General features: G+C 44.7%; 1 protein-coding gene across 4 annotated transcripts in view; it reads left to right on the forward strand.

Moving 5' to 3' along the window:
- Nucleotides 1-14,258, forward strand: part of LOC135243331 (VPS10 domain-containing receptor SorCS1) — a 179,566-nt gene that overhangs the window by 145,205 nt on the left and 20,103 nt on the right. For all 4 annotated transcript variants that reach the window (XR_010326612.1, XM_064315090.1, XM_064315081.1 and 1 more), the window contains 8 exons: nucleotides 2,972-3,036; nucleotides 4,194-4,312; nucleotides 4,487-4,576; nucleotides 6,428-6,607; nucleotides 8,467-8,613; nucleotides 10,453-10,555; nucleotides 12,618-12,694; nucleotides 13,908-13,999. Coding sequence is in view for 3 of the 4 variants with exons in the window: in XM_064315090.1 (XP_064171160.1) it covers nucleotides 2,972-3,036; nucleotides 4,194-4,312; nucleotides 4,487-4,576; nucleotides 6,428-6,607; nucleotides 8,467-8,613; nucleotides 10,453-10,555; nucleotides 12,618-12,694; nucleotides 13,908-13,999 (873 nt within the window). In the remaining variant the exon portion in view is untranslated. The remainder of the gene's footprint in view (nucleotides 1-2,971; nucleotides 3,037-4,193; nucleotides 4,313-4,486; nucleotides 4,577-6,427; nucleotides 6,608-8,466; nucleotides 8,614-10,452; nucleotides 10,556-12,617; nucleotides 12,695-13,907; nucleotides 14,000-14,258) is intronic.

A 14,258-nucleotide genomic window follows, 5' to 3' on the forward strand; every position in this document is an offset into this window, starting at 1 on the left:
CCTGATTAATCAGGGAAAATCACGTCTGCTGGAACCCGATTTGAGTGCTTTTGGGGAGGTACAGTGAAGTATAAAACAGCTACCAGGACACAGACTGTAAACTGGGAGGGACGCTTTGTTTAACATTTGTTTTTTTACGAGAGTGAATAGAAATGCTAAACTATCTAGAGCCCGCTATACACCGCTGAAATAAATGTGTGGTGAAGACGTGTGCCAAAGAAGGAAAGAAAATGTGCCTCTTTCATTACTGCCGATAGATTAAAATGAAGAAGTGCATCTTCTTCCACAGCGGCTACACTAAATACGGGCTCAGTCAACCCAGCCAGTCAACTTGGCTCTCAACCCGTGAAATAAGAGGGAAATGTCGAGTCGTACATCACCTCCCAGATCCTGAGCAGTAATTCAGAAGCTGCCATTTTGGGCAGGGAGATACAGAGGATACAGAAAACATTTGTATGCGTACATTTAAAAAAAAAAAAATTATGTTTTGGATACGGAAACAGAGAGTTTTTACTGCATTTGGAGGTGACAGGCTGGGGGGGGGGGGGGGGGGGGGGTCAGGAGAGATGTGAGGGTCATGAGGGGCCTCTGGCTCGTACCCCAGGAGGAGTGTTGCACCTGGCCGTGGAATCAGGTGCCAGTTTCCCCCGGATATGAGGAAGTAGGGGTACCAGACGGCACGGCTGCCTACCTGACTGCAGAGTGGGACGGGGGGGTGGGGGGGTCGAACTGGGGAAGGGCCAGCCGTGGGAGGGGGGCAGGCGGATGACCCCCCGCAGGCCCCCCAGCCATTGGGCCTGAGGACAAGGTGGCCCACTGGAGGATGGACAGCCAAAAAAACAAGGGGAGAGAAGGGGGGGCGCACTGAGAGCTGCTGACACAGGAGATAAGAGGCAGAGCTGGCTTGTTATATGCAGATTCAGGAGCACACACTAATTCCCAATGTTAATTCAACTCTTAACATGTTAATTCAACTCTTAACATTGTTAATTCAACTCTTAACAGTGTTAATTCAGCTCTTAACAGATGGCATTTTGGGCCCACTCTGAATTAACACTGTTAGAATTTAATTAACACCGGACATTTTACTGTGCACCGAGTGAGAAGGGACTGGTTAACTGAGGGCAGCTATGACAGAAAAAATGCTAATTTCCCCGAGATTCCTCATTATCCTGTTAATTAGATAAACAAAAATGAAAAAAAAACATTTTGATTAAGTATTTTAGTGCACATTAAAAGGGAGTGTTAATGTGTAGATAACTTTGAGGTGCTAGACATCCCTGGGACATAATTTGAGTTTTGTGGAGAACGCAGATATTTGTGATTATGAATTTCGAATGAATACTGGATGCCCTAGTTGAAGGCCTGAAAGCAAAGCTGTGTCTGTAGATTACTTCTACTACTACTATGTAGCCTTCTCTCTCTCACACAGTTACCAACAGAGAAAATTATGTGTAACTAGCCCTCAAATGCATACACACACATGTAACACTACTGAAGCAGCGCAGAGCAACAGAAAGAGAGAGAGAGAGACAGACAGACAGACAGAAAGAGAGAGGGACAGACAGACAGAGAGAGAGAGAGAGAGAGAGAGAGACAGACAGACAGACAGATAGAGAAAGGGACAGACAGAGAGAGAGAGAGAGACAGACAAAGAGATGGAGAGAGAGAGAGAAAGAGAGAGACAGACAAAGAGATGGAGAGAGAGAGACAGACAGGCAGAGAGAGAGAGAGAGAGAGAGGAAGAAGGGGAGATAGAGAGAGAGAGAGATCCTTTGAATGTTGAGTGTGGTCATTTTTCAGAGTCGATTAGCCACAGCCGTATTGTTGCTGCAGTGCTGCATGTAGAAAAGCAGGCCAGGTTCAGTCAGATTTCTCCCAAATTACCCGAACAAATTTTCTGTCTTACTTCACTTTAGGCAACAGCTCCACCTCTTGTCTATTCATTTCTTTTTCTTTTTTTTTGTTACTTTCCTGAAAGCACAGAAGGGGAGCGGCTGGAATGAAATAGAGAGATCTGAACCCGAGTATCAGCTATAATCCTGCAGATTATCTTTACAGAAACATATTTTACCCAGCTTCCCTGGCTGCGCGGATAAGCTGACGTGTCAGTCGTCCGCTGGGGAAGTCAGAGGGGACGGGGAGGCTTTATCTGGGGCGGATTAATCCTGGGATACGTCTAATAAGTGTAATTAATGCTGGAGGTAGGCAGAGCTCAGTTCTTTATATTGTCTGATGGAAAGTGCCTGTGGTTCCAGCCCTTTAATAAATATTTAATCTTTCAGTGTCTTTTTTTCCCTCCTCCCCAAGAAGATACGTGGGGGGAAAAAAAATGTTTTGCTCAACAAATATTTATCTTTATGAAAACTAGACAAGGTCATTGGTGACCTACTGCGAGTCTTACAACAGGGACTAAGCTTGGATCTTCCCATGGCCTGGGGAACTGTCCTGATTGGACAGTTGAGAGTATAAAGACTCAATACCTGCATCTTTAATACATCTTCCCATCTCGTGTTGATTGGCTCGGTGTGAACAGGAAGTCCCGCCCAGATCCATAAGTATTGGTCAGTTCTGATGTCATAGTCAGGCCTGTGGGTCTTGCTCAGTCAGGAATTTGGACCATTGAATGTCATTTTCTTTTGATTTAATTTCAGGACACATACTTCCAGGTTGACATACCTCAGTTCTGTTGATTTTTAGTAATGAATTTTAGTCCCGAATTGTTGAATCTTTAGTCCCAGATAAGTCACAATACATTTCCACAAAACATAACAAACGTCCCTTTTTAATAATGAACTTTAATTGCTCTACATTTCTACATTCTAGTATTTGGCTTGTCGTTTTGTTTGATGGGCCTTGATGCTGTATATAGTACACCATGGAACACCTTTCTCAAAATGTATGCATTTAGAAGGTAGAGATGGTGGTACAGTCATACCAAACTAATGCTATGGAAATCTTCTCCCTTTAGGTCCAAAATGGGATTAGACAAAGAGCCTGGATTAATTCACCTGGAGACCAGTATATCTGAAGGGCGTAAGTGATTCTCCTCTGAGCTTCGACTCAATTACCTCACACTTGAGCCGCACATTTACAGAAAAGGAATCACAGGCGGTCAGGTAAAGCGAGTGGGCAGTGCATTGCCCTCATTTGGGAGAACCTGTGAAACTTAAAATGTCATAGATGCAAAGCATATTAGTAAAAGGTGTTTGAGTATAATTTATTCCTTGGAAATCAATTTCTGCGGTAAATTACCAAGTAGTCATACCAATTTCAACATTTATGCCCCTGATCTTGCAGCTCCGCAGATTAATTTAATAATTTCCTGGAGTAATTTGTTTGTAGTACCAAGAATATATACATTTTTGTATGTCTGTGTGTCCTAATATCTCTGTGGATACAACTGCTGTGAATTAAAACAAAAAGACTGCACAGTCTCCATAGAAGTTAAGAACTTACCTCTTTCATCCAATACTGCACATTTAGCTTTTGTATATAATCAAGAGATACAGTGGCAACCTTGTGTTGCGGTCTCAGGCAATGGTTGGAATTTGCACTTTATTTTAGTGTTCATGTAAATTTTCCCCCTGTCCAGTTATAACTACAAGTTTCGACAGATGGTAGATATCCAACTGCCCATGTCTTGGGATATAAAACATATTGAACGCAGCAAATCTGTGCTACTTTTTAATCCCCCTCACACACAGCGAATGGGATTTGGCTTCCCCAAACATGTGTTTCACTGAATATGTCCTCAGAATGTAGCTCCGCCCACTTTCGGAACTCTGAGGACTACTTAGGGTATGATTGTCCGGGAAAACATGCAGGTGCCTACAGAATTGAAGTCTGTGGCCATTTCGCAGACACCAGTACAGTTTAAAATGGTTAGTTTAGTTTAGTTTTGTTTAGTTTAATTTAAGCCCTTTTTTAAATTCCCGCGATCAGCAGCCAAGGTAATAGGGAGAAGGTCAATTACATACGGCCATGATTGAGTTTGCTGAGTCTAGGACAGGGTCTGTTTTCAGTTCTACTGGAACAATGGAGGGAAAAAAAAGAAACAGCCATTGGCCTTTCTAGTCCTTGGTGATCTGTTATCCACACGTTGATTCAACTAATGTTGGAAATGATGTCGGCAGAGGGTGACATCGCATCCTTCTGGCTAACATCATTCGTCCATCATTGTCTTGTTGCAGAAGCTCAATATGTGACCTGCAAACTTCAGAACTGCACAGAGTCCAACAAAGGGAAACCATTCCCAGGGTATATTGACCCCAATTCCCTGGTGGTTCAAGACGAGTACGTGTTCGTTCAGGTACGTAACTGCTAAGTACGGGGAATATATGGTTAGGTTGTGTCAGAAATACCACAGGGCTACTTAATGAGGTTTCATTTAAGCATTTTGTCTTGGCAGTCATCATACCCACAAGCGATGTGTTGTATTAATTTTTTTCCTAACACGTTGGCTGTCCTTATTTAATTTGACAAGGTGTCTACGGGCGGCCGACCGGTCTACTACGTGTCGTACAAAAGAGACGTCTTTGCACCTATGAAGCTCCCGAAGTACACTCTGCCTAAGGTAATGCCTTCCTTCTGGGGCGATGAATCATGGGCAGTGTGAAATGTGCAAACAGGAGATCTACACCTAATTAAACAGCGCGATTAACTTCCATATGAAACGGACACTGAATGCACTAAACTGTTATTATAAACTTCCCTGCACTCCAACTCCATATTAATGCCCATGGTATTGGAATGAGATGTTCAACAAGTACGTATGGGTGTGATGTTCAGGTGTCCACATTTGGAAATGTAGTGTACATCAAAACAAATCCGCAAAGGTATGCTTTTGTGCTTTGACATTCACATTTTCTTTCACTAAATATAATTTAGCAATTTTAAGTCCCACTCAAATAATCATAAAGAAATACAAGGGAAAAAAAGAGTCTAGTTTGGACAATGTAGTGATAGAAAATTATTTCTGTGTTCAGTGAAAAGAAAATTATTTACTGTGAATGAAACAAACGCAATACCAGGCCAAAACTACCACTAATTTGCAAATCATAATCAAAGACAATGTAAAACAGACTGACTAGATGCTTTCAACAGAAAATACCCCCCAGGACCTGGATAATGGTTAATTATTATTAGAAGTGGTTGCTGCTGTTTTTATTGATGTAGTCACAGCTGTGGCAGACCACCAAAAGCAGCATTAGCCGCAGTTTGCTGTGTATCAGTGGGAGTTTGTGTTGAAGTAGTGGGGAGTCCTTTACACACACTCCAGTGTACGAGAAACATACAAAGCGACTGTCTGTAAGTGGAGGAACTAGGCCTCTATTGCCTATTGTGACCGTGAAAATCCATTTGAGCCTGTGCCTATTGCTAGGCCTGACCTCTATGCAGCCAGCCACTGTAATTTAGACCATGGTGAGAAATCAAGATGTGCGCGTCTGTCTGTGTGTTTACCTTCCGTGCATTTGTACGTCGTGAATTCAGGCCAGAGAACGCTCCGTTATAGCGCCGTTTCTAGTTTTTCTCTTTTTATCTTTTTTCGCGAAGAGGAGCAGCGACGTCCTTTATCGGATTTCTGTCCCGTGACAAGCAAACACTTCGGCTTAATCAAGCCCGAACGCTCCCTGGTTCCCCGAACGCATGCTCCAGGTGGCCGAGGCACGGCCTGAGGTAGATGAGAAATGGAGAAAATCAGTCTCGCGCGCCGTTCTCTTCTCGCTGGGCGAACATACAGTTTAAAGCTAATAAGAATATTATCCCTGTACCGGAGCAGATTATCTCCATATTTTGGAGAAAATTAGGTGGGGTTTTTGATTATGAACGTGATTGAGCCCTGCGGGGAAATCTCCATCCTCACAGTGCAGGTCTTTCACGGGTCCATTGATATTCATAGTTCTCCATTGTAGGGGAAAATTAAATAAGACCCCAATTCAGCGACATCTTAAATTACTGGCGAGAAAGATCCTTTTTTATTGGAAATAAATTCCCAGATGAAAGGTTTCCCTTTTTATTTTATTTTTTCCCTCCCTGTATTCAGAGAAAGCTGAATTTAAGAAAAAAAGAACTAGTTTATGAATAAGCAAAAGATACAGTTTTATCAACATAAAGAAAATGGCGTTTGAAATCAGGAACTCCCAGGATGTAAATATTTCCGGATGCATGTTCTCCAACATCAGCAGCTCTTCATTACAGGCATTTAGCCAACGCTCTTATCCAGGGTGACTTACACAACTGTTACATAGCATTTGCACTGCATCCATTTATATGGCTGGATTTATACTGAAGCAACGCAGGTTAAGTACCTTGCTCAAGGTTACAGCAGCAGTGACCTGCCCGGGAATCAAACCTGCAACCTTTTAGGTTACAAGCCCAGCTCCTTACCCATTACGCTACACTGCCGCCCCTCTTCACGCCCCAGGACTGGCACGTGATCAGCACGGACGAGAACCGGGTGGTGGCGGCGGTGCAGGAGTGGAACCAGAACGACACGTACAACCTGTACGTGTCGGAGGCGCGCGGAGTCTTCTTCACGCTGGCGCTGGAGAACGTGGTCAGCAGCATGGGGCTGGAGGGCAACGTCATGATCGACCTCTACGAGGTAGGCAGCACCCGACCGGCAGCTCCTTGTTCTTCTGCCGGTGGAAGGCCCAGAGCCGGGGGGCGGGGAGGGGGGAGGAGGGGTGTCAAACTGAATCCCGAGGGGGGGGGGGGCTGTAGCGTCTGTAGGGTTTTTTTGGTTTCCTTTCAAACTGCTGCCAATTAAGGCCTTGAGAACAAGGTGTATGGATTCCTTAGCCAATCAATGACTATAACCTGTGCGAGCATCCGAAACAGCAGGCACTCGCAGCCTCCAATGAGTAACCACAGGCACTGGCGCCCTCAGACTGAGTTAAACCAGCAGGCACTGCGCAGCCCTCCAGGACTGGAGTTAAACCAGCAGGCACTGCGCAGCCCTCCAGGACTGGAGTTTGACGCCTATGGCCCAGGGGAACTAACATTGACCTGGTCCACAAATGAGGAGAACTGGCCGAAGAGTCTCTTTCAGACTGTTTGCAGTCCTGTCGAATCGGGGTACATTGATTGTCAGGTGTGGACATTGGACGAATGGGATCGGAAGGGTCAGATCTGTCTCGGCGTTAGGTGTGTTGGACTGCTAATGGCGCCAAACGCTTGTTTTGGATCAGCGCTGTGGTTCTCTGTTGGCTTGTCTTTAGCCATTTCCAGAAAGGGCTGTGTGGTCCTACGGCAGGATATATCCAGGAATACTCCTGTATCCCATTGAATATCGCAACATAAACCAAATGCGCCCTACGCTTGGACACTTGTTTAAAAATTTGTCTTTGGGGAATTCATTGCATTTATGGTTTTAATTCAAAGTTTTTGTTGAAGGAGCATTTTGTTTTGTGCAGCAAAGCCATGATTTGATTTTTTTTTTTTGAAAGCAGTGTGATAAAATTGAAAATGGATAGGAGATGTAGTCTGGGCCACTCCCCCAATATTAATTTTCCTTGAAATTGTCTTCAAATATTGTCTTCAAGAGAAAAAAATAATCGACTCAAACTCTAGTCTATTTGTGTTGTGGCCAAAAATGCAGGCCGCTTTGAACATTTCTCAATGTAGAAGGGCTGTGGGTATTTGTGATTAGAAGTTTTCTGAAGATCAATTATTCTCTGATTCGGGGGGGCGGCGGGGGGGGGGGGGTGTTTTGTTTTCAAGTTGTTCGTGTAAATGGGAATAGAAATAAGACAGAAACTGATAAGCAGTGGAAGTCACATCAGTAATCTTATCAAATAATTGAAATGATATATTTCTGTGATAATAAGACCATTGTCCTCTAAGTGACTGAAATATGTGCAATAGAGATCGGCACCCTAATGACATCATCGCTCCAGGCCGACTTTGAGCCTTTTTCTTTTTAACCGTCATTTATTTTTTAAATTACCATTTCATATTGCTTGAATTTCATTTGCCTCCAGGTCCCCCCAGTGTTCTTTTGTCCACCACCAGAGATATCAGTGACTCAAGATGGCCGCTCGTTCCTTCAGTCTGACGCACAACAATGCAACGTGCTCTGATTTAAAAGCTCAGAAAGACGTGCAATTTCATTTGGACCCATTTGCATGTGTGAGGGTTAGAGGAACTTGCAAAAGTTACATTATTGGGAAACGTAATGGGATTTTTCCGCACTTTCTTTACTTTTTCTGAGAGGTTTATTGCCTTCCTGGATGAGGGTGCAGTTGAGCTTTTTTTTGAAAGCATTGGGTATAGGAATACCCTGTGCTGGCATCATGGTGTCAGGCCAATATCAGCCTCTCTTCAGAACTGAATTCCACCTCCATCTCACGCTCCGCCTCTCATCGGAAAGCTTTGGCCTTTACCCTGCCGCGGGCGGCCATTTTGAAGTTTTAAAGTGATCTGAGACAGATTCATTTTTCAGCTTCCTTTACATTTTCCCAGGTAGCAGGGATAAAAGGAATGTTCCTGGCAAACAAAAAGGTGGACAGCCAGGTGAAGACGTACATAACCTACAACAAAGGCAGAGACTGGCGTCTGCTCCAGGCTCCGGAGGCTGACCTGAGAGGCAACGCTGTCCATTGTGTGCTGGTGAGCGCGTGCGTCTGTACCTGTCAAAATATGAATGATCCTGACGTTAATGATCTTCGAGCGAGCGCCCGCTTATCTCCGAGGCGTCAAAGTGAAAAGGTCTTTCGGTTAATGGCGTCCAATACCGCGACTTCCCGCCGGAACGGGAAACTGCCATTCATGTGATGTGAGCTGTCCTTAAACGGACTTCGCTTTTTAACGTTGTTGTGTTTTACCGCATCGCTAATAATTTAGTTAGTTTCAATATGGTGAGAGAGAGAGAGAGATAGAGAGAGGGAAAGAGCGAGAGAGTGAGAGTAAATTGTGCCTTAATGCTCGTCTCATTTGAATGATTTAATTATCACCGCAAACTTTTGCTTTTAAACAAATTAAGCAGTTTACTTCATAGCTTAAAAGGCGACGGTCGATTCTAAAATGTACTTTCTTTTGCGTTTGGTGAAAAAAAGGAAACGGAATAAAAAGCACTTTAAATGAGCTCAAATGGAGCTTGTAATGTTCTCTCTCACGTCTTTAATCACATTTAATCCAGAGAAGCCTTCCTTTACAAGCACTCCAAAAGCATCAGCATGAGGCCAAACATGCGGCACTTCCAACAATCGCAACTTTTAGCTATCCGATGAGACGAGTCAATCAGCACAGACAGCCTGGTAGGGGGGCTTCGAGTAAAAACTTGTTTTTGGCGGCAATGCTAATAAGAAGCTCTCTGCTAATAGGGTGGCAGTTGATGAAGAGATTATATTCGCTGATTATGGCGAAGAGCAGCATTGAAAAGTGGCAGCTCATCAGCGATCTGTTGGCACTTCAGCGTCTAGCGCTGTTCTGTAAAAATGAATATATATGAACCTAGTAAAACAGCCCTACGCCGTGAAGGCACTTGGAAGTTTTAATGACTGTCGGCTAATGACAGGCGCTTGGTGTCAAGTTATCTCGCTTGTAATTGGCTTCTTATTTCCCGTGCAACATGGCCAGTGCCAGATCACGTGTTACCAAGCCATGTATGTACATATACTCTTAATTTAGAAGGGAGTCTGATTAGTGCATTTGCTTTAAAAAAAAAAAATGTTTAGCTTGTACATCGGTAACTACAAAAGCTTGGACTCAAGTTTTCTTTAAATAATAAATCAAACTATATTAACCTCCTGTCACACTGTGTTATTTCGTTCTTGTCTGGGAGTGCTGCAGTGCAGCTATTAACAAGATCGAGCATAAAAGACTTAATCGGATAAACACAAGCAGAGGATCTGTGATTGTCCGCTGCTCTCTCAAGCATTCATAAGAACGCAGATGCAAAATCCTTTGCAAGAGCAAATGTTACGTTGGAGCCATGTTGAGTCAGGGCGTACAGTTTTCTCAGAAAACAACCACTGTTATGTCCGCTGTGTGCTTTTTGACACACAGTAAAGGCCTGAGTGCTGGATGGAGAGGCCAGTGCTGACCTGTAAACTGCACACAACAGTAATTGCCCTTTGATAACCTGATTATCAGCACTGTGGCTCTCTGTGCCTCCGCGGTATACCGCAGCTATTTGTCTGGAAACGCTCGAGCGTCATTACACGTCGTACGTAACACTTACTCAGAAACATCCCGCGGGCGGTCGAGGGCTATAATGAGAAGCGTGTCAGCGAAGGTTATCCCAATCAGAATTAATGGTCAGAGCGACCAATTGGGAGCACGTCTTTAATGGAGTCTGTCGTTTGGGATTGATGCAAACTCTGAGCCGTCACAATGACCAGCGGCTTTGAGTGGCATGATGTGGATAGCGGGGAGAGATAATTGCGTGACGATAACTGACTGACTTGCCCTGTCTCTCCTCATTTTTTTATATTTCGTTATTTCTAGCCGTACTGTTCCTTGCATCTGCACCTTCATGTCTCAGACAATCCTTACACATCCGGAAACATCGCCAGCAAAGAGTCTGCCCCGGGAATCATCGTGGCCTCAGGTATGGTTTTTTTTTTTTAGACATCCTGCTGCGGTGGGCTATTATACAATGATTTTCCTCGAGCTGAGTTCTTTAGCTGGAATAAAGCTTTCTGCATTCGGTTGATGGTAATTACTTTCCAAATGAGTTTATGTTAAAGAGATCAAACAAAAGGCTGATTTTGATGGTGGGATGATTTTGTTTCTGAATGAGAGATGTAACTGAACACAGACTCGATTCGTTTTGCAATTACAAAGATTGTGATAAGAAATACACAGGAAAAAATTTAACAAATAGAAGGACAAGTGTAATTCAGTCATTCCTTAATACGTACAAGGTGCGTTTATGTTAGTTTGCTTTGGTTTCCTTGAAAACACCGTTCGGACCTGTAATATTTTGAACATCAGTCCTAACATAGATATACATCCAAATGTGCAGATGTGACAAAATAAGATCCTTACTTTAAAATCCATCCCCAGCAAACCAGCATGTTATTTAAAATGTCCGTTTTAATTCATTTTAACTGCCGTTGCCTTTGAGAGTCTCCTGTCCAGGTTTCATGTGTCTAGGTATGCCTGATGACAGATGGTTGCCGCTAACTACGAGGGCGCAGTAGAATTAATGTGCCCCCGTCCGGTCCGCCCAGAGCATTAATTATCGGCAGCGCCGAACCTGACACAGCCGGCGAACCCCGCGCTCGCTGTGTGTGAAATGATAAGGCGCTCGCAGGAATTAAATCCGGGACAGGCGGCTTCTTTTTTGGCACCATTATTATTATTTATTGTGATGCAAAGAAATTTTTTTTTTTTTCTCTTTCACAGTCGTTCTCACGTGCAGTTTCTCAGATTTCGCCTCTCGCTCAGGGCGGAGCTTTCTCGCGGCGCGCGCGCGTCCGCTAGTCGCACGCTAGCGCTAGTCCGCTCACCGCGTCTCTTCCCATGCGAGCCTCCGCCGGGCCGGATTAGATAAGTGCTGCTCAAGAGACACTCCAGGGGCCGAGGGGGTGGAGAGCACTTCCGCTGCACTTAAGTCTCATTTACCATTTTCCTAATCGGCCGCCCCGCGGCCCCCCGTTTGTCTGAAAATGTTTATTCCGGTGATGAACCGAAAAAGCGATTGCCGCGTTTTGAAAATCTGTGAGGATCAATCAAGTCCGAATTAAAGGCTCGTACGGAGACCCAGTCTCACTGTTCGAAAATAAAGCGTCCAGTCATTTAGCTTGTCAGCGCGGAGCCGACGTTTTCGCGATGCGGTTGCTTCAGGGGGGTGGACCTCGCTGGTCCTGGAGAACCACGGCGACGTCTGGCTTTCGTTTTCACTTTTCACCTCCCGCAAACCAATTAAGAGCTGAGGATTAGGTGAGATATCTGCTATTTAAGTGCTGAGCACAGGAACACCACAGACCTGCAGGCTCTGCGGCTCTCCAGGACCAACGGTGGTCCCTCCTGGAGCAACGCCGTTTATGTCCGTGCATGTATCTGTGGGGTACGTTTATATCATAGCCAAAGAAATGAGTAATTCAGCACTTTATTAGATCATTTTTTTGTTAATAGTTTTTTTATTTACTTAATTTGAATTCAGTTCAAATCTATTGCAGCTTTTACAATCAGTCTGCTCAAACGCTGACCTATTGCAGCTTTTACACTCAGTCTGCTCAATCGCTGACCTATTGCAGCTTTTACAATCAGTCTGCTCAAACGCTGACCTGTTGCAGCTTTTACAATCAGTCTGCTCAAACGCTGACCTATTGCAGCTTTTACACTCAGTCTGCTCAAACGCTGACCTATTGCAGCTTTTACAGTCAGTCTGCTCAAACGCTGACCTATTGCAGCTCTTACAATCAGTCTGCTCAAACGCTGACCTATTGCAGCTTTTACAGTCAGTCTGCTCAAACGCTGACCTATTGCAGCTTTTACACTCAGTCTGCTCAAACGCTGGCCTATTGCAGCTTTTAAGTGGCGCCCCTTAGCTGGGTTCCCTCCGCTGCTCTCACTCACCTTGTTTACCTGTCCGTGTGGCTCTAATTGGTGGTGTGAGCTCAGACCGGCCTTCCCCCCTCCCCCCTCCCCCTCCCCCTCCCCAGGGTGCATCGGTGCGGAGCTGACCACCACCAACGTCAGCATGTTCATAACTTCAGACGCCGGGAACACCTGGAGACAGGTAAGAGCGGGCAGCTGGGCTCGTTTGAGAGCGGGGGAGGGGGGGTTAATTATGGCTCTATAAGATTAACCTGGAGATGGATAATATCTTTAGAAGTCGTAATTCACAGAGCGCTGGTTTACTGTGGTTAATCAAATGAGATCTCCAGACTAATTGGATTCAGCGCTGCGTATGACGCCGGTGGGTGGGCCTCTCCTTCGATTTGACGTTGTGTAATTTTAATTTGCGGGGCTTGTATCTAATTAAAAAGGTAGATTGAAAGCAATTAATGGGAAATTGATGTGACAAAGTTCGACCGTGCCGAGTGTGGTGTGAATTTTTGTCCGATGTGTCGTCAGAAAGAATAATTAACCCGCAGGTTTCAACGGTTTTACATTTCAGGTGTGTTAGGGCGGGGGCGGGGGCGGGGGGGGGTGGGAGTGGGCGGGGGGAGGGGTGGAGAGCATGACTTGACACGTCATCAGTGCGCATTTTTAATTTTAATTTTTTCAAGGTTCAGATTAACATGAGCTCTATAACATGGAACTGAAATTGGACGTGCTGTTTCTTGTCTTTATGAAATACATTTGCTGTCCTTTTGCTTTGTGGTTTCACATTAATTTGCCACACGTGAGCTGGTGCCTGACAGCGAGGTCACAGGGTCATCAAACAATTTTTTGTTTATCGTTTGGCTTTATTAATCCTAACGAAAGTCCCGGTAAAAGACTCATCTGTGAAAGACTCATCTGTGAACATGCGGGGCTGACTGGGCATCAGCAATTGATCCTGACACAAGGAAGTGGTGTGCGGTCTTTTTGTGAAACGGCGGCTTTGAGCGAATATTTCGTGTTTTAAAGATTGAAATGAACATCACATTTCATCAGCGAGACCGAGTTCTGGGAAGGCACACTCCCAGGTAGATGTCGGCGCATTCAATATACCCTGTCCAAATCAATACCGCCTCAGCTCCTGCATGTACTAGGGCAGGGCCTGCTGGGTTGCCATGTATTGTTTATGAGTTGATAGCAGCATAACCTGCTCAGAATGTTGCTTTTGGTCTTGTTTAATGCATGGTTCTTGTGGATGGAGCCCTGTGGCCTGTGGTTGAATCCAGACTGCGCCCTCGCTGTCCGGAGGCACGTGATTGGCCGTAATCCCACACACAGACGGTGACATTCAGTCTCATCGCCCACCATTTTGGATGTCATGGCTTTCTCTCTGTCTCGTCTTTCAGATCTTTGATGAGGAGTACAGTGTGCTCTACCTGGACCAAGGTGGAGCACTCGTGGCGATCAGACACACGCCCCTGCCCATCCGGCACCTCTGGTACTGTCACATTTATGGAATTAATGATATTTGTATTACACACGTGTGCACGGTTGCAGGTTATTAATATTGTTACTGTCATTCATGCTCACGGAATGGGATTAACTGGGTCACCGCTTGTCAGAATTATTGTACTTATTGCATTAATTTACTTGAATTGAATCCATTCTCTAACACTCTCAGCAGTATCCGATTCGTTTATGTGTAATTCATAATAATGAATTGCTGGTGCAGTATTTCCCTTCTGAACCACAGGAGT

The sequence above is a fragment of the Anguilla rostrata genome, chromosome 2 (genome assembly GCF_018555375.3).
Source record: "Anguilla rostrata isolate EN2019 chromosome 2, ASM1855537v3, whole genome shotgun sequence".
In the NCBI taxonomy this organism is placed as follows: domain Eukaryota; kingdom Metazoa; phylum Chordata; class Actinopteri; order Anguilliformes; family Anguillidae; genus Anguilla; species Anguilla rostrata.